General features: G+C 49.6%; 1 protein-coding gene and 1 pseudogene across 2 annotated transcripts in view; one reads left to right on the top strand and one right to left on the bottom strand.

Annotated features, from left to right (window-relative positions):
• Positions 1 to 6,929: 6,929 nt before the first annotated feature.
• On the top strand, positions 6,930 to 9,392 carry LOC127388397 (protein NDRG3-like; annotated as a pseudogene).
• An 8-nt stretch (positions 9,393 to 9,400) lies between these two features.
• The window catches only part of CHST13 (carbohydrate sulfotransferase 13), a 54,934-nt gene continuing 44,587 nt past the window's right edge, over positions 9,401 to 19,747 (bottom strand). For both annotated transcript variants that reach the window (XM_051627815.1, XM_051627814.1), the window contains 2 exons: positions 14,695 to 14,777; positions 9,401 to 10,809 (listed from right to left, as the gene is read on the bottom strand). In XM_051627815.1, coding sequence (XP_051483775.1) covers positions 9,964 to 10,809; positions 14,695 to 14,760 — 912 coding nt within the window. In that variant the 5' untranslated portion in view covers positions 14,761 to 14,777 and the 3' untranslated portion in view covers positions 9,401 to 9,963. The remainder of the gene's footprint in view (positions 10,810 to 14,694; positions 14,778 to 19,747) is intronic.

Consider the following 19,747-nt stretch of genomic DNA (forward strand, 5'->3'; position numbering starts at 1 on the left):
CCCTCAGCCGGCTGACAGATGCCTTGTTCAAGGACCTGCTAGCTCTTACAAACTTACATTTGAGCTCTGTTGGGTGCCTTACTGGCCTTGGTTGTTTTCTTGCTCCTGGTGCTGCTGCCATCTCCCAGAGCTGCTGCAAAGTTGAGGTCCCTGCACAGGAGCAACACGTGGGTGAAGGTTCCTAACAACAAAAGCTGCTCAGCTCTAGGATGCCAGGCACAGGGAGCGGCACTCCCTGAAAAAAAAGTAAGCTGTCACTTCCCTCCTCTCCAAGCCTCCTCTTCCTTATTTTGTTATGAAGGTAAAATTACCACATGCTGGCTGAGCTGGAGACTGTGCACAGCAGCTTCATGGGGGGGAGCTTTCAGCATTTGAGGCATACACTCCCCCTCTCTTGGGCCTCGCTGCCTTATCTCTCACTGCAGCCTGTGTGTGCTGCCAGCTCTGCTCCCCTGAGCCATCAGCCCCAGCACCCACGGGTGATAATTGCAGCAGCTAAGGGGGCTCATGGGGAAAGCAAAGCCAGTGTCTGATTGCTGGTCCCAGTTTGAGGGATCTGCATTGGGAGATATGTACTTAAATCTTTTACTAACTTTAGACTAGCATTTTGTTTTGTAAACGTTTAGTAGCTCCAATTTGGCACTGGCTTGAGCAGTCCTCGAAAAAACTCCTGCCTCAACATCGTCTTTCCTCCTCTGTGCTGCATGTCCCCACTGCCTTGGAGAGGTCCTCTCTGGACCATGATGCTTATGCTGCTGGCGTCAAACAGGTAAGGCTGGTCCTAATGCCAAGCTGCTGAGGACACCCCAGGGTGCTAGACATGTGAAACTCTTTCTTTTAATAGCACAGATCTGCCCCTGCTCCTTCCAATTTCCTAAAAGTCCCAGGCTGACTGGAGCCCGTGGCTGGTGCAGGCTACAAGGGACTGCAGTCACCCTCCTCCAGCATCAATTCCCAGTACCCAATGGGTGGCTGCTGCTCTGCCATGTGATTGCAACAAAGCCCTGGCACTGGTGCATCCCTTCATTGAGGGTTTTCTGGGCAGGGCCTGGCTTGTTCTGGATGTCACTGTTGACAGAGGACACGGATGGGAACACGTAATTGATGCCATATGTGTCCTACTTGTGGGATCCAGCTGGGCTGGGTGACCTACACTGCATTTTGCCAGTGCTGGGCTTGGGGGTTTCCCCTTGCATGAGGCATTGGGGCTGTGACCTGATGTGGGGAGGTTACAAAATGCACAGCAAGACGTGCTGTTCTCCAGGGTACTCCTTGGTAAGCAGCCAAGCATCAGCCTCGTGCCTGTACACTTAGTGCAGGGAAAGCACATAAGACTGAAAATTGCTTCCAGCCTCAAGAGAAATGATATAACCAAAGGAAATGGTTTCAATAAAAGGGGATTGTATTTATTTATTTTTTTTTTAAAGGCAGCAAAAGGCTAATTATTTTTGTGTTCAGCCTGTTTACTCTCTCTTTCCTCCTTTTCTTTCTTTCCCTGTGCAAATGAGAAAGGGCTTTAGCTAAAGAGTTGTATGTAATCCTGGAGCACAGCTTGGATCAGCATTCCTGTAACTCCACCTAAACCTGCCCCTCCAAGAAAGCACCCCCATCCCCTCAGTGAGTGGACAGCACTGCTCCTTCCCCATGGCACCCGCTGCCTTGGTGGCACTGAGCCAAGATGAGTTGTCTGGGAATCATCCCCCTCCCCTTAAAGGCAGAGATCTGGTAGTGAGATGCCTGCAGGATCCTCAGCTAGTAAGAGCTTTCAGTATCTCACAGCAGACTCTACCTGGTTTTATGCTCCTTGCCACGTTGCATTGGAGTGATTTTGTTGCGGGGGGAGGTTTGGGGAAGGGTATTGCTTTCCTCCCTTTTCCTTCACAAAATTTGCATGGCTTCAGAGCAAACCTGTGTAGGTAGCAGAGCCCAGAGGGGGTGTGGACATTTCATAGTTATTTCTGTCTTTAATCTATCCCAGCAGGAAAGTCCCTGCCAGCAGTGGGCCTGGCTTCTCTGCTGCCATTACTGTGCCCAGCTTTTCACTGGGTTGTAGCTGCCCTGCCACAGCCACCAGCACCTCTGTTTGAGCTGACAGGGACTTTTATTTGTATTTATTCTTCACAGCTCCCATATAATCAACTTCCTTAAAAAGGAGAAGGTGAGAGAAGAGAGTTCCTTTCCTGCTGCTGTTTAGTCCTTGGCTGCTGATGTGATGTTTTGGGCTCAGCACCTGACCTTCACTGAGAAACCCATCAAATGCTACAAGATGCTAGTTAAAGATTTACCTTGTTTGATCTCTAAGGGGAAGCAAAGCAAATGTGGCGTGTCACCAGAAGAATAAGGTTGGGATTGAATAAAGCAGAAGAAACAAAGAAGGAAAAGAAGTGCTTTGGACTGGATCCTCCAAGCACTGTGCAGCCATCAGCCAGCTGACCCAGGAAGCAGTGAAAAAATGTAAAAAATAGTTTTAATCTCTTTTCTTCAACAGTGTTAGCAGGAAGGTTTAGACTCCTGAGATCAGCCACTAGTTTTCTGCAAATAACCTAAATCTTAGGCTCGTGTCAGTGCTGTGGGATGGGCGGTGAGGAAGGGCACAGGGGGTTGTTTTCAGGTATAGTCAAGCATATCTTTTCCTTCCTCCCTCCACCCCTCACCCCAGCTTCCACTCACTGCCTCCATCCTAAAACAGTATTTTTCCAGAAACTCTGCTTTGTGTGAGATGTAGCATCCTTACCAAGCACAAGTGAAGTGCCAGCCAGCAAACACAAGCAAGTCTGAAAAGCCTCCTTCAAGCGTGATACCGCTTCCAGGACATACTTGAAAACACATTATTATTTTTTTTTGCCCTTCAATGCAAGTCTATTTAATCCTCCAGCTGGTAAACAACCCAATCTGCGCTGCACAGCAAGCTCTGGAAGGAAAACTCCCTATCATTGAAGCTCTGTTTTGTTCCACTGGAAGGAGAAACTCAACAGCTTTGTGTGGGCCACCGGGGATGGGGGCAGCGGCTCCATAGCATGAAATACCCACAGCGCAGACAAAGTGCCCACCAGGCTCCGAAGGCTGGGGCAGGCAGAGCTGTTAGCAGCACCCTGAGGAAGGGGCAGGCTTGCTTTTGGCTGCTAAGTCACGTCGGACTGTGCCAACCCTCACCATTGCAGGAACGGGTATGTGTGTGTTTATATAATCGATGTGATGTTGTACACACAGGCCTCTGTAGACACAGAAACAAATGGGCTGATCTAGTGCGAGGCGTCCCTGCCTGTGCAGGGCAGTTGGAACTCAGTGATCTTTAAGATCCCTCCCAACTCTAACCATTCTATGATTACTTTTTACAATCATACACAAATATAATTGCTCAAGATATAGTAAGTATAATAATAAATGCTGTTTAATTATTAATGTAATACATCCTTTATACACATACGCATATTACATATAATGCGTGTGTTATCACCTGTAAATATTTCAGTTATTTGCAGTAACCCAATTACACATTATAATATAATAATTACTTACATTTTGTATGTGTGCACACATGGACATATCAGACTTGCTTTTTTTTTTTGCATCTCTGGTGCTCTGACAGTTCCCTAGCAGCTCCCAAGGCTTGCACCAAACCCTAGGGCCAACCTGGCAGGGTGGGCACTTGTCCCCCTCACTGAGCACACCTGTGGTGCACTGGTCCTGTGTTGGGTGGGTGAAACAGGTGCTCTGTGACTCAGGAGTCTAAATGCTACTTCATATGGCTACAGCCACCTTTTGTTTCTTTAGTTATTTATATTTAATAGGCACTTGATGAGGGGGGTTGGAGAAGGGAGGGTTTATAGAGAGTTTTCAAGGTTATTCCTCACCTGAGGCTGAGCCGTGTGCAATCGTCACATCTAACTTGGATTTTTCCATTTGTTTTTGGGCTCCTGTGGCTGAGCCAGGGTGACCTCCTGATTCTCCTGCCCCAGCCCATCGCTGCCGAAGTGCCACTGAGGACTCCTGCCTGGGCAGAACCGGTGCTGCTGGGCCAGCAGGTCCCAGGCACCCCACACACCCCAGCAGATGAGCTGCTTGGTTACGGGGAAGGCGTCTTATTGCCACCACTCTTGCTTGGGTGCCTCCATTCCTTTAGCAGGGGTAGTGCACTTAGTGCAACTGGGACACCTCAATGCTCTCACCTTCAGCTTTGCCATGGGAGGTACCCTCCTTGTCCCTGAGCCCAGCTGCTCCCAGCACTCCCTGGATGCAGGAGCTCAGTGTGGGGCCATGGGGATAATGTCCACACTTACCTCTGGACACCAGCCCTGCAGGGAAGGTTCATTGCCCTGCAGAAATACCAAGATGTTGGTTTTTTTGGCAGTGTAAGGTGTGGATTTAAGGGCACCAAAAGAAGTCCATGGACAGGTAGAAATGCCCCTGCTGCCCTTGGAGTTAACCCTTTGCTCTTTCTCTAGGTGACAGCAGCTGAGCTCATTCCTGGTGGGATGGTTGGTCCTGACTTCACCTCATTGGCTACAAGGATGCCCAAGAAGAGTCTTCACCTCCGTTCATCATCAAACCTCGGCCAAAATGCAGCGCAGTACATGGTATGTAGTCCCACAGGCCACTTGCACCAAAGACAGATACATTCTGCAGAGCTGCTTTTCGGTCCTGTGTGGGATCCTGGCAGTACGTTTGTACCCTTCATCACCTGACCACCATCTTCTCCTTGGAGACACAGCGGGGTGCTCAGGCAGGGTCTAGGGGGTGACATACTGCTCCATCCTCCTTGGGGGCAGACTCTGGGCACCTACTTGTGCTTTAAGCCCTTCTTGCACATCAGGTCCCATTACATTCCCAATCCCAAGTACAGGAGAAAACCAAATACTTTGAGGGGGCACTTTAGAAGGGGCCTAGGCAAGAAAAAGGGGTGCAGTGAAACAGATAAAAACCCCTCAAACAACTAGGAGCCCCTCAGATAAATGGTTCCCAGCACTCAAAGTCTCACAGGAAATTAAAATGCTTGTAGTTGGGATCACCAGTCACACGATGTCCTCGTAACTCCGCTTTCTTCCAGTCCTCCAGCTTTATTCGGTGCGAGTCGGGGAGGGGTCGGGGTTGCTCAGCGCCGGGGGCGGCCCAGCAGCCCCCCAACCTCCCGGGGCTCTGCTGCTTGGCTTTGGCACGGGCAAAGAGCTTCCAGCCTGGGAAGCTCCCACCCGGGCTGAAGGCTTTTGCTTCAGCAATACAGAGTGGCCATTTTCTGTTTTGCACGGGCAGGTTTTGCTTTGGAAAGTGGTACTTTAGGTAGGGAGAAAGCCAAAGGTATGAACTAAATGAATTGGATTGTGGCTGTTTGTTGGCTTGGGGTGGTTTTGTTATTGTTGTTGGTGGTTGGTTGTTGTTGTTGTTTTAATAAGAAGTCCAAAGGTGGGTGTTTCCAAAGGTCCTGCATGACCCAAAAGACACCCTGTCACAGACCGAATCTCAGCAGGGTATTGCCCTGAGCAGCCCGTGGCTGAGGCTGGAGGGAGAAACACTCTATGTTCCTGTGGCTTTGCTGTTGTTTGGGGCAGTGGGTCAGGTCTGATGGGGATGCTGAGGGACAGGCTGCTGATCCAATAGCTCCCAAGCAGACAGATACTGCCTAAATGCCCCCAGACAGCACAACAGGGAGAGTGATTTGTGTATCTGCTCTTGCTGCTCAGTGTGCCATCAGCTTTTAAAAGCTACCTGCAGGGAACAATAGGGGGAAAAAAAGAATAATAATCCATCCAAAAATTCCTCCTCCTTTTCTGACTCTGAATCTGAGCCCAAATTATGATTCATGGCCAAAAGCAATGAAAAAGAGCTTGTGGTGACTTGAACAATGATTTTTTCAAGTAGAGGCAGTGCTAAGCCGGGAATGCAAGGCTCCTGCGAAAGCAGTAGGAATGTTCTCCAAGCCCGAGTGCTGCAGATGAAATTTGTTGCATCATATCTTTTTTTGTGCATTGAGTTTCAGATAGATAGGGAGGCACTAATATAGCACAAGAAAGGCCATTTCTCTGAGATCTCCAGTCCAGAGTGGGAGAGTCAGTCAGACTGCCAGGATCACCAGCAATTTTCCTTTTCTTTTTCATTGCTTGGCTAAACCCCATCTCCAAATGGAGCACTCAAGGAGGAAGTGTCAGCATGTAGGTGCTGATCAGAGGCAGAGAGGAAAAAGGTTAAGATATAACAGCTGAAAGTTCTTAGATGGAAACATTATGTTTTAAAAGAGCCTGAGAGCACTGGGGTTTTCTAAAACCTCCCATTGTATTGCACTAATAAGTCAAGTGTTCAGAGCTGAGCCAGCAGACACACTCAACAGCAAATTCTATTACTGGTGTGTTTATTTACAAAGGCAGCCACTGACCAAAGCTGAACAGAAGAGGAAAGACTGAAATATGGATTTAAAGAAACACAGCTCCTTCAAATGGCTTTAATTTAAAATCCTAGGATGGGGGTTGTAATTTTATTGTGTGTTTTGTCCCCTCCTCCCCATTTCTTCTTCAAGGAATGAATTATCCAGTCAGCCAGCCAAAGGGAAATTTTCCTCTAGGTGTCTCTGTCCCCATTATTATTCTCACATTCTCCCCATTATTTTCTCTCTCTCTCTCTCTCTCTCTCTCTCTCTCTCTCTCTCTCTCTCTCTCTCACACACACACACACACACACACACACTCTTCTCTGGCCTTTCCAGTCCAGCATCATCTTTTTCTTACCATAGTTATCTCCCATGTCCCAGCACAGTGCTCCCCTTTACAACCAAAGCACTTTACAACCCAAACCTGCCCCAGCACCTTTCTTCATCCCCTAGTGCTGTGTCCCCATGTGGGAGGCAGTGGCCACGCATGGGAGCAGCATGTGGTGGCAGAGGGCAAGAAGCCAGCATTGCCACTTGGGTCTTGCCAGCCCAGCAGAGCTGTGGACAGGACATGGTGGAGGACATGATTTCGTCTCAATCCCTGCACCTGTGCTGTATGTATGGCTTTGCAAACCAGGTATCACCTGCTCTTGAAAAACTGGAGGTGTGGGGCCTGGATTTGGTAGGTTTGACCAGAAATCCAGAGCACACACCCATGCACTGGCCACTCTGCTGTTGTAGTTCAGGAGATAGCACTGTATGACTGTCAGCTCACACCTGCTACAAACCTACTTCTCTCTCTCTTTTTGGAGTATTTTGCATCCCAACCAAAAGCATGTGGAAGGAGAGGAACAAAAAAGCGCTGAGGGCTTTGTCAGGGAGAAATGCATGGTCACAGTAATAGACCCCTGCCTTCCCTGGCAATGGGGGGTGGCACAGGAAGCTGGAGGAGGAGGGAGGAGAACAAGGTGTAAAGAAAAAGTGGCAGCAATTTTCAATGAAAGGAAAAACTAAAGTTACATTATTCCTTTATTTCAGGTTCTATGCAAGTCTCTGACCTGCTCTACCCTGCCCCCTGAGATGCCACGGCTACCCCCAAACAGGTCAGTAAGGAGACAGACCTGAACGGATCCTGCCCCAAAAAAGGAGCCTTCCCAAGACTTGGATCTACAGAGGAGTCTCTTAATTAAAAGAAAGTCCCCAGCCAAGTCAAGCCCTCCTACCCAACAGAGTCTGGTCCCACCACCTGCCCGCTGTTGTGATGCACCTGAACCTGAAATGCTGCATCAGGATTGGACCAGGAGCTGGTGCTTACATCCTCAGCAGTGTGCACTCAGCCACCTCGACCTGGTGAGACTTGTTCTTATTAATGTTGATCCATGTGCGAAGGGCTGGACTGACTGGGCAGCAACCAAGATTTCAGGCTGAAAAACCAACATAGTGGATGGATATCATCTTGGCACATCATTTTGGCCCTGAGGAACTGCAAGCAAATCTAGATTTGATCCAAACATATAGTCTTCATATTGCATAGGATATTAAGCAAGCTAACCTTCAGCTGTTCCTCACCTCACACAGCAGTTGTGGAGACCTGGAAACTGAGAGACCAGTACTTGGCATCAATGAAAACGCTGCAGAAATTCTCAACCAAGCTAGAGGTTGGTGACAACTTACCTGCCATGGAAGCAGTGGCTGAATGCAATTCATATCTTGACCCAACCAAAACTTACGTTTCTGAAGACGGCTGACTGTGGGGGCCTGCCCCAGGTGGCTCAGCCTGGCAAGCCGACTGAAATCTTCAAGTACTTTTTTGCTGGGAATGGGCTAAATGCCCACAGCCAGCATGACCAGGCTGATGTGCTCCCGTACCCACTCCTCCTCCAGCACGGGCTCTGGGGATGGCGTCCACAGCCACTCTCACACTGGCAAACATGGTGAAGGAAGTGCTGGAACCCCAGAAGGAATTGACTTCCAGGATGCACCTCAAACCACAGAAGTATCCTTTTAGGCAGGAGCCCCTCTTCAGGGTTCAGACAGCTGCGCTCACCCTCACTGAACCCACTCACAATCTAGCATTTAATCCAACATGGCATTAACTTTTCTCCCTAATTTGTGCGTGCCTATCTAAGCTGCCACCTCCTTGGTAGTCTGTGCTTGGCATTACTTTGGTCCCCTCTGTATGCCCTCGGCATCAGAACCTCTTTAAAATGCATTAACGTTCGGCAGTCTTAGTAAGTCACGTTACTGTACATGCTGATACCATCTACTGTCTGTGCTGTATGTCAATCCAGATGACAGCTGTTTTCTCCCCTGCTCATCTAAATATAATTTTTGTGGCTTTGTGACGTTTAGAATTGCTTTCTAGTTGTGCTTCTGCTAAAGGCCCCTTATGGTGCAGCTGGTACAGCATCTGTGCGATGTGGGAAAACAAGACCATGATGACGGGGAACTCAAGGTGCTGGGGCAGGTGATGGTCCTTGGCAGAGCTGTGTCTGGAGCGCAGCCCCACCAGAAGGTCTTTGTGTTCCCAGGTCTCCTGGCATGCCATGCAGCCATGGGGAAAACAAATGGTCAGAAATACTGTCTTGGTCTCATCTCTGTATGTGTGTTAGGAAGGAATAGACTGAAATCTTACCTGAGCCTCCTGAAAGAGCAAAGCAATTAACAAGTAAACTTATGCTAACCAAAGTGCACTATTAACAGAGTACAAAGGATTAAACCACAGCAGCCCTGGCTCCAGCCTGCCCTCCTGCCCCTCTGCCTCCCCAGCAGAATGGCCAGGTGCAGGTAGCCCCCGGTCACTGTTCTTCCTTAGCACCAGTGAATCCTTAACACCAAAGAGGTTGTGAAATGGGCACCAGTGCCCCTGCCCAGTGGAGATCCAGACATCTCTTGCACTGCCAGCACTGCTTCCCACTTCTGCCAGCCGCAGGTGGGGTGTCTGCACAGGGCAGCAGCTGAGGCCCAGGAAGTACCAAGGAATGTGAACCACTGCCAGCCAGCAGGCACACAGGTCAGAGGGATGAGCAGGGAATGCCTCCGTGCAGGTAATTTTTTTTAATGTTTATTATAATTTATTAAATAAAAAAGAAGAAAAAAAAAACAACATGTAATGATAGGACAAGGGGTAATGGTTTTAAGATAGGAAAGGGTAGATTTAGGTTGGACATTAGGAAAAAGTTCTTTAATATGAGGGTGGTGGATCACTGGAATGGGTTGTCTAGAGAGGTGGTGGAGGCCCCATCCCTGGAGACATTCAAGGTCAGGCTTGATGGGGCTCTGAGCAATCTGTTCTAGTGTGAGATGTCCCTGCTTATTGTAGCAGGGTTGGACTAGATACTTTTAGAGGTCCCTTCCAGCCCAAGGCATTCTATGATTCTATGTTGAAGTGTGGGAGGGAAAGGGAAGAAAACTCTCCAACCCTGGTGTTTTGAGAGGTGTCCTCCCTCTAGAGCATGCACGAATGAGGCATCAGGATGTGAAGCAGACCATAACACGGCACAGGGAAGAAGTCAACCAAGAGATGGGCAGAGGGTGGGAGGAGAGGAATTTTGGGAAGATGAGAGTTACCCAGCTCTCCTTTGCCCCTCCTCCCAGTCCTTTCCTCATCGGAAGCGGAGGTAGGAGGGGATGGAGTAATTGAAGAGCAAGTAGTCCATTTTGTATAAATTAAAGAGTCTCCTTTGGTAGAAGGGGCTAATGTCCTGGAAGAACTGGGCTGTCATGTCATCTGTCGTCCTGGTGGTCTTGGATGAAGATGGGAACTTGACACTTGTGTCGGCCCCAACCAGCTGAAGGATGTAGCTGGCATCTTCGGCCAAGGTCTCATACTTGCCCACTACATCGTAGTGGACAATGCAGGGGTGGCAGAGTGAGTGCACCCGCTCCCAGTGCTCGTTGAAGGGCTCCTCCCGCTGCGTCCGTGGATCCAGCAGGTAGTAAACGAACTCCTCGAAGCGAACGTCGTCCCCGCGCTCCAGGGCCTCGTCGCTGGGCTCCTGCCGGTGCCGCCGGATGATCTTGGTCCCGTAGCGCTTGTGGAAGGCCGTGTTGTAGCTGCGGGTGAACTTGTTGCGGTAGGCGGAGACCAGGCGCTCCAAGGGCTCCCGCACGAAGATGAACTTGAGGTAGCTGCGCAGGCGGTGGTTGATCTCGGGGATGCTGTACTCGGAGAGGGTGCGCAGGTTGGATGAGACGTGGGCCTCGTTGGCGGGGATTTCCAGTGGGTCCTGGTACTTGCCTTGCCCTGTCAGGACCATCATCACCCTCTTCCAGTTAGTGCAGGCCACTTTGGGCACGTAGCAGTAGAGCAGCCCATGCGTGTCATCCACCACCAAGTGTCGCAAGTCATCGGGCCGCAGGAGGCGCCGCTTGCGGGTGTAACGGTTGCAGATGTTGCTCAACAGCTCCCGTCTCTGCTGGTGAACAGCCTGCAGTGATGACTGCTCAAACTGGACAAAGAAGAAAAAACAAAAAAGAGATGGTCACCAGCTTGTCCAAGCTGATCACGGCCAAAACACAACACTCGACCCACAACTGTCCCTATCTCCTCCCCTTTCCTGAGTTTGGCAGTCACCCATGTCAGATTTTGGAGTACAGTGTCCAATTCTAGAGCCCCCAACATAAGAAGGACATGGAGCTCCTGGAGAAAGTCCAGAGAATGGCCATGAAGACAATCCAAGGGCTGGAGCACCTCTCCTACAAAGCCAGACTGAGACAATTTGCGCTGTTCAGCCTGGAGAAGAGAAGGCTCCCGGAAGACCTTATAGTGGTACATCACACAGGAAAGTGTCCAGGTGGGTTTGGAATGTCTCCAGTGAAGGAGACTCCACAGCCTCTCTGGCAGCCTGTTCTAGTGCTCTGTCACTCTCACAGTAAAGGAGTTTTTTTCTGATGTTTATGTGGAACCTCCTATGTTTCAGTTTTTACCCATTGCCCCTTGTCCTATCACTAGACATCACTGAACAAAGCCTGGCTCTGTCCTCCAGACACTCATCCTTAACGTATTTGTAAATATTGATGAGGTCGCCCCTCAGTCTCCTCTTCTCATAATGGTTTTCATCAGAAATCACCCTTAAAACATCTGGGAAAGGGAACCACATCGAGGAACTCAGAAGAGGAAGCTCTGCTCCTCCTGCCAACTCCCTAACCACTTTGGTCACAAAGGTTGGGATGTTTTGTGACTAGCCCTCATGTCATTGCTGGGAATCTCCAACATCCTTGTCCAGGCCAAGACCACTAACGGCTTCACCGCCTGTTTGCTAACCTGGGGCAGCTCTGACCCACAGAGGTGTTGCTTTAATGCGATGCAATGACCCTCATGTCGCAAGACGATGGTGGCTTCCACTTTGGGGATGTGAAGACAGTCCTGCTGGTGTCACAGGGTGCCATGGCAAATGTCTCTGCAGCCTGCAGAGCCGTGGCAACATCAAGATGAAGGGTGAGGGCAGGCCACCCTTTCTTATCCCTGCATCCTTGCTGCTGACAGCTGTCATGACTTGTGCATGCCAAAAGACACCCTTTGCCAAGCTACAGGTGAACTCTCACCTCTTCCTGGAAGACCACAACAGGCACTAAAGCCTGGGAGAAGCACTGTTCTGAAGATGAGGCTTTGTAAAGCTCCTGACAGGAGCTGAGATCCTGAGACAAACTGCCCCTCCCATGGATGATCCAGCAGACTGGTCACCTTCAGAGAGGCACTAACATGTGGACAAAATCTCCTCCTGCAAGGGGTGGACCTAACTCGGATCATCTCAGCTCTCATTTCCACTGATGAAATAACTTTGTCCAGGTCACCTTAGAGACCAGTTTCTCCAGGAACCTGCATGGACAGTAACCTGCAACAGGGGCAGAAGAAATCATCCCACCCCCCCCCTCTCCTTCCAAGAGGGAGGTGATAAAGAAAAATGCTCAGATGGAGAAAATGCAGGTCGACAGACTCTAACTGCCACCAAAAGATGACTACTTAGATAAGAAGAAGGTGTAGCAGCTATGGAGGAGATAACCACAGCTGAAGAGGCATTCTCATGGTACACTGCCTTGGGACACAGTCAAATGTTTCAGCAGAAATCTCTTTTGTTTGGAGGCTTCCCACCACATTTTAAAACTGGAAACCCTTTTTGCAAGTGCTTAAAAAAAAAAAAGAGACACATTAATAATGTGATTTTTTTTTCAGGTGCTTTTTCCCTGCACTTGCATAATTCAGAACTATTGGACCAGACAGACAGACACCCTGTCTGCAGGCATGGCAACAAATAAATGGGACTACTTTTCAACAGCCGCCCACTGGAGTAAGTGGATGTCTTGCAGTTCTTTCAGAGCACAATTGCTCCCTTCATTTCTTTTCCTTTAAAAGCCAGAGGAATTAAGTATCACTTTTAAGGAAATAACACCACGACATTCCAGCAGCGCTAGGGTTTGCTGGTATTGTGGCCAAGGAAGTTCACAGCTGCCATTTTTCCCAGAGCAAATGTAATTTGGCTGCTTAGAGACATTAAAGCATCAACCTAGACAGCAACACAAGGTGGGGTGTATGGAAAGGAGCTCTGGCTCCTGCTGCAGCAGGCACTGCTGCTGGGCAGTGGGGAGGCAGTAGGGTGGCAGCCAGCTATAGGGATCACCAGTGTTGTCCTCTTCTTCCTGGGGGCTGCAGAACGTGACAGCCCCATGGATGTGAGGAGTTGCAGGGCACATTTGGTGGCTGGGGCATGTGGCCATGGCCAAGCCCGTTGCACTGGTTGGAGGGTGGTTTCCTGCAAGACTTCCTGCAGGGAAGTTGTGGGCAAGGATTCCGCTGCAAAGACAAGCCTGGCTGCATGGGTGTAAAACTGTCCACCAGGGGCAAAGCACAGTAGAAGGAAACAAACATATTTTGCAGCTTCAACCACAAACCCTCAAGCTCCCACTAAGCTGCTAAGGGCAAGTGGAACACCTTCCCTGGTGCCAGGTCACCAATGCTGGTTGGGCTGCACGCACTGAGCACCGGCAAGGGCTCCCTGCCTCAAGCAGCAACGATAGCTTGTCCTGCAGCATTTCCTAGCACAGGCAGGGACCCACTGAGCCCACCTGGAGGGGAGCCTTTCCCTGCCCAGACTGTGTCTTGCTACCCCTTTCTCAGCAGGTGTAGCTGGCACAGCTCTGGATAATGGAGATGACCCAGGATTATAAACCCTTCATAGCTGGGTCCAGCTTTTATATATGGGGTGTGTGTGTGGGTGTGTGTGTGTGTAAATAGCACTCCACATAGAAGCATCTATCAATTATTAGATCTGAAAGCACAGCAACAATGCTCTTGCCCTGCTGTGATGGCTCAGAGTTGGCTTTGAAAATCTCAGAGAGCGAAATCTCCTGGGATTGCCCAGCTATGACTCAGCCCACCAGTAATGAAACAAATTTCCTACATACCAGCAAGGGCCATAAGCAGTTTTTAATCACAGAATCAACTAGGTTGGAAAAGACCTTCAAAATCAGCGAGTCCAACCATTAACCCTACTCTCCCAAGTCCAGCACCAAGCCATATTCCCAAGCACCACATCTAGACAACTTTCACACACATCCAGGGATGGTGACTCAACCACCTCCCTGGGCAGCATGTTCCAATGTCTGACAATGCTTTCACTGATAAAGTTCTTCCTAATGTCTAGTCTAAACCTCCCCTGCTGCAGCTTGAGGCCACTTCCTCTTGATCTATCACCAGTTATTTGTGAGAAGAGACCAGCACCTACCTCTTTACAATGTTCTTTCAAATAGCTGTTGAGAGTGATGAGGTCTCCCCTCAGCCTCCTTTTCTTCAGACTAAATAGCACCAGTTCCTCAGCTGCTCCTCATGAGTCTTGTTCCCAAGGCCCTTTACCAGCTTTGTTGCCCTTCTTTAGACAGCACTTCAATGTCCTTCCTGAACTGAGGTGACTAAAACTGGACACAGTATTCAAAGTGTGGCCTCACCAATGCCAAGTACAGAGGGACAATTGCCACCCTGGTCCTGCTTGCCACACTGTTTCTAATAGAGGCCAGGATGCCATTGGCCTTCTTGGACACCCGGTCACACTGCTGACTCATATTCAGCCACCTATCAATCAGAACCCCCAGGTCCTTTTCTGCTGGACAGCTCTCCAGCTACTCTTCCCTGAGCCTGCAGCATTGCATGGGGTTGTTGTGGCCCAAGTGCAGGACTCAGCACTTGGTCTTGTTGAACTTCATACCACTGACCTTGGTCCATCAATCTAGTCTGTCCAACTCTCTCTGTAGAGCCTCCATACCTTCAGGCAGATCAACAATCCCTCCCAAGCACGCCGCTCACCATTCATCCTCCCATTTCCCTGTCCTCATCCCCTTACCTGGTCGTTCTCATACAGGGCTTGGAGTGGGCTGCGACCAGACTTCCCTTGCCAGAGGGATCTCATAACTCCGTCTTCTGTGGCTGGAAAAAGAGTGAGAAAAATCAGAGGGGCTGGAGGGGCTTCTCTCACCCCCTCTGGAGATGCCCACATTGGGATGAGGAAATGTCCCCCGAGAAGAGACAAAGTCATTTGGCTCTGGAGAAGACGTTCCAGCAATTCTTATCCCTCCCCCTTATTTTTTAACAAAACCTGCAGTTAAGGTTCAAAAAGGTCCCCATCTAACCTTTAAACAAATGTAAGACCACAAATAAAGACAACAGCTTGTTACAATTTCCAAAGCACCTGGGAACAGTTTGATCCATGTGCATTGGGATGTGTCACTGTGTTCAGTCTGCATGGGCAAGGGAGGTGACAGGACCCTGACCAACATCACCACAGCCCCACAAGAGACAAGACAGCAGCTGTGCTTGGCAGAGACTAGGGGCAGATCCAACACCAGCAGCTCTGTGCTGAGCCCCCACAAGCTCAGAGTTTACATTTCCAGGCTCAGAAACACAGTCATTAGTAGACAAATTGGTTAGATGCTTTGTCTGACTGGTAAATCCTTTTAAGTTAGTTACATTTTTTTAATTTTTTTTTTCCCTCCTAAACCAGCAACATTTCCATGAGTGTTTGAAGCTGAAAACTGAAGCAGTCCTTGCCCCTTCCCTGCCATGCATCTGCAGGGCTTGATTTCAGAGGTCTATGAGCAGCAACACCAAATCTGAGGCTGGATCTGCCCAGTCACAAATGTAATGCTGGACACCCAGTCAGTGACAGATGCTCAAGTTCTCATGCTCATAAATTATGTAGGGATGCAGCCATCTTCCAGGCTATGAAGCATCCATTTCAGCTGCCATCCCTCAGCCCCTGGGACCTGGTTCCAGCAACCACATGGCCCAGAGATCTGAAACCTAATGCATGGAGCCAGCCATGACAAGGGAACACAGACTCTCTCTTACAGTAACACCTCCAAGCAGCTGTCCCACCTCTCACCCACCCTCTGATTCTTGTGTCCGACCCTCTCTATTTGTAGAAGATGCCATGGCAGTTTTCACATGAGAAGATGGTTTCTAACCATGGGGGTTGTGCAGCCCTGGAATTGGCTTCCACAGAAGAAATCACACTGTGAGTTTCAAAATGGAAGATTATACTTTTTCTGAAGGGGGTGATAGGAGACATTGCTCAGGAGGTTCTTCCAGTCCTCCAAGTTCCTGTTCCTACAGGGACCTTCTAAAATGTCAGCAGGATGTATGTGGTGGAGGGAAAAGCATTTCTCACAAACCAATTCTGGCAACATAAAGGTTACTAACACAGAGGCTTTTTTGCACAACAATTTGGAGCTCTGGATCTTTTAGTTCACTGACCATCACCAAACAAAACTGAAGCTGTTATACAAGCCCCAGATGGCATCTTTTTAATCAAAATAACCAGAAGGAAAAATCCAAATCCCATCTTCATTTTCATGTGCTTATACGCAGCTTAAAAGAAAACTGCTCCACAGCACAAAGTCACCAGGGTCTAAGCTAAACATTATTCATTCCTGGAGCTGTAATTAGGAGGAAATGACTGCCTGACCTCACAAGATTTCATCAGCAGTGCATGTGTGCTTGTGTGTTCATGGGAAATGACACTTCCTGCAGCACTGGATTGATCAAGATGTGGCTCAATGAGAACATACAGTTTCTTCCTCAATCCCCTGTATCAGTTAACCCACAGGAGGGTGAAACGGCATCTGTGCTAATGAGAGATAAGCAGAAGATCCAACGTACACAGCACTGGGCTGAGATGCTTGTCCCAGAGGAGCCCCATTTCACATTTCCAGACTCAGCTCTCTGCAAGTGACAGGGCATGAGATCGACCTTGAAAACTCGACTCACTGCAGCTGGAATGTGCAAGCAGAGAGCATTACACTCAAGTACCTTTCCTGGCCGGGGCTGATAAATTCCTGTTCGATTCAAGAGCATGATCCTGCTGTAGGCTGTCTGCAAGTGCCCTGCACCACAGCAGACACTTGTCCTATATTTAGTAAAAGCAACGTGGAGGCGTTTGTTTTCAAGATTAACACGTGCATCAACCAGAGCCTTTCTTAGAAGGGACATAAACAAACCCCGGGTGGCTCAAGCTGGCCTGAAACTACTAGAAATGCAAATTGCTCGTGCTGGTGCTGTGCAGGGGTGAGTGGAAACGCCATTTTAGAGAACGGCTTCAGCGTGTGGTGCAGGGTCAGGCTGTGGCCCAGAAGGAGCGAGCTGGCTCGGCAGGAGGCTCTTTAGGGTGAACAAAAAGCAAATCTCCAGTAAAGTGGGGAGCGAGCACATGTTGGGCAGGTTAGATCTCTACTCTGACCACTCTGGGCTGCACCTTTTGGTGCTGCTGAGACAGGAGAACAAGCCTGACCAGGGGCTGCTGCACCTTGCGCGACTCTTGCCAACAGCCCCAGCAGAGACGTTGCAAAATAGATTCCCTCCAGCCTTTCCCCAACACAAGATCTGGCAGAGAAAAAGGCGCCTTCTCCAGATAGCAGCAAACCCCCTGGGATCCCTGCTATGCTCACGCTGTACAGGGTTCCAGAAGAAAAAAAAATGGGAAAGGGAAAGAACTAAAAGGAGAAGAAGCTGCCAGGCTGCTCCCGTGCGGCTGGAGGAGCCCAGGAGCACTGAGCTGGCGGGGAAGATGCCAACACTCCACACTCGTCTCGACAGCTTTTGCTCTCCAAAGCAATGACACCATCCCCTGCCCGGGGCGCTCGCCAAACCCTTCAGAGCAAATGTCTGGCCCAACGGCAGGTTTTTACAAGGCTCCAACTGCAGGAACTCTTCCCCCCACCCTCAGGAACTGTCTGCTCACACTACACCCAGCATCCCAAGGAGAAAAGCAAACAGGCTCCTGACTGGGCCACGAGGATGACTTTTGGAAAGGGTGCTGAAGCCGTGGCAGAGCGGGAGATGCAGCAGCCATCGGCACAGCAGCCATCGGCACAGCACCCGGCTGGGCTGGTGCATGCGGAACCCATCGGTGCACCCCGTGGGAGCAAAGTGTCCTTCCTCTTCAGGGCTGGGGGCAGAGCAGCCACAAACACCTGCAGCTGGAGGCAAGTCTGGGCCACCTGTACCCAAAGCATCTCCAAAACACCTGGAGCTTCCTGGCAGAGTAACGTTGGCCAATGCCCAGGGCTGCTGTGACCTGCCCAAGCCAGTGGGAGGCTGCAGACAGTGATTTAGCAGTGTCCACCCCCCCAAGACCAGGCTTTGCCACCTAACACAGTTCTGCTCCACGACCCCAAGCTGTGGCCATCCCCTGCTCGCCATCCCTCAGCCCCAGCACCTGCAACACTTCTGCTGATGCACTCCTGTCCCAGTCCACCCACTGTCACCAGACCCCAGGTTCCTAATCATGCAGCTCTATGAACACAGCTCAGCCCTACTTTGAACACAAAACTCCTCTTCCCAGCTGCTCCATCCCAAACACCTCATTATGCAATCTCACAGCATGCTCCCACACTGGGGTCTCTCCCTCATCCTGTCCTCACCTTCACCACTTACTCCAAGCAGGCACTGGCCCACTGAGTCTGAGCTCAAGGGGCTCCACAGCTAGCTGGAGAGGAGACTAACATGGAGAGGGAACCAGGAAAAGGCTCAATTCTTAATCTGTGCCTGTTTCTTCCATCAAATCTGGGATACAGCCTGGACTGCAAGGAGGAGGAGGAAGGAAGGGGCAGATGGGCAGTGGCATTTACATACCCCTCTCCTTCAACTGATTCATGCTGAGAACAAGTCAATCACCCTTTGTAGCGCAGCTTACTCATCCCTGGGATGTTCCTGGGACTCCAAGAAGTTTGGGAAGACCAAGAAATACTGAAATATATGACAGTGCTGAGGAGGGAGTATCAGCAGAGTAAATTGATGGTTCATGCTGCATTTTGGCACCATGGCCCCGAGTACAGCAGGATCTTCCATCATGGGGGAGCTGCCAAGATCTTCATATCCTGGCTTTCCTCCTGACTTTATAGCTTGTTACTGAGGTTCCCAGGTGCCACCACATGCAGCAGTAACCCTCAGGAATTTAGCATCGCCACGATTGCATCTGGAAACAAGGATGCCACTTAGCCAAGATACATTGACTTTCTAAAGGGGAGAAAACATCAACCCTTGGCAACTGCTGGTTGACTATTTGGATAACAAGTATCAAGACAGTGTATGCCCATGATCCAAATCCACAGTGTTTTTCACTGAGACAGAGAGAAGGAAATATCACATTTGTCCTTTGCAACTTCAAAGGATGAGGCAAGGGAGCAGGAGTGATGAAGACCAAGAGCCTGAAAACCCCACACTAAGGCAGTAACATTGACCAGAAATCACTGAATGAGATGAGCCCGAGAGGGAGCTCAGGCACATTTTGGAGTCTCCTGTGCTACAAGTGCAGCCCAGGTTTTACTGTGGTCCCATGAAAACCAAAGCTCTTCTCTTGCAGCAGTGTGACATCAATACCACAGCAGGAGCTGGGGTCTCACTGCCTTGCCAGCTCTCTTTGGAAAAGGGAATAGATTTTAAAGCTGTGAATATTTAGGTGTCCTAGCAGACTGCAAAGACAGCCAGACATGTGTGAGGTGAGGGAAAGACTGGATCATGCCCATCCCAGACTTTTGGAAGCACCAGTGAAAGAATTTGCTGTTCTGGCTGCAGAGGCTCTTAATTATGGAGGGAGGTTCTCACAACCACAGCAGCAAATCCAGACCCTGCATCGAAGAGTTTGGCCAGGAGACAGGATTCAGGCAGCAACAAGCCTGCTAGGCTGACATCAGCACTACCAAGGCTTTAGAAAACAGTCTGAAGGAAAGAAAACAATAAAAAGATGTGGGTGTGACTGGATAGGGGGAATAAAATCAACATGGCATTTACTAAGCACAGCTTACACCCATGCAACCTGATCTGTCAACAAAATAAGCCATTTCTGTAGATCAAGCATATGTGGTAGATCTTCCCATGTGAGATATGAAGTACCACAGGAA

The sequence above is a fragment of the Apus apus genome, chromosome 9 (genome assembly GCF_020740795.1).
Source record: "Apus apus isolate bApuApu2 chromosome 9, bApuApu2.pri.cur, whole genome shotgun sequence".
Lineage (NCBI taxonomy): Eukaryota > Metazoa > Chordata > Aves > Apodiformes > Apodidae > Apus > Apus apus.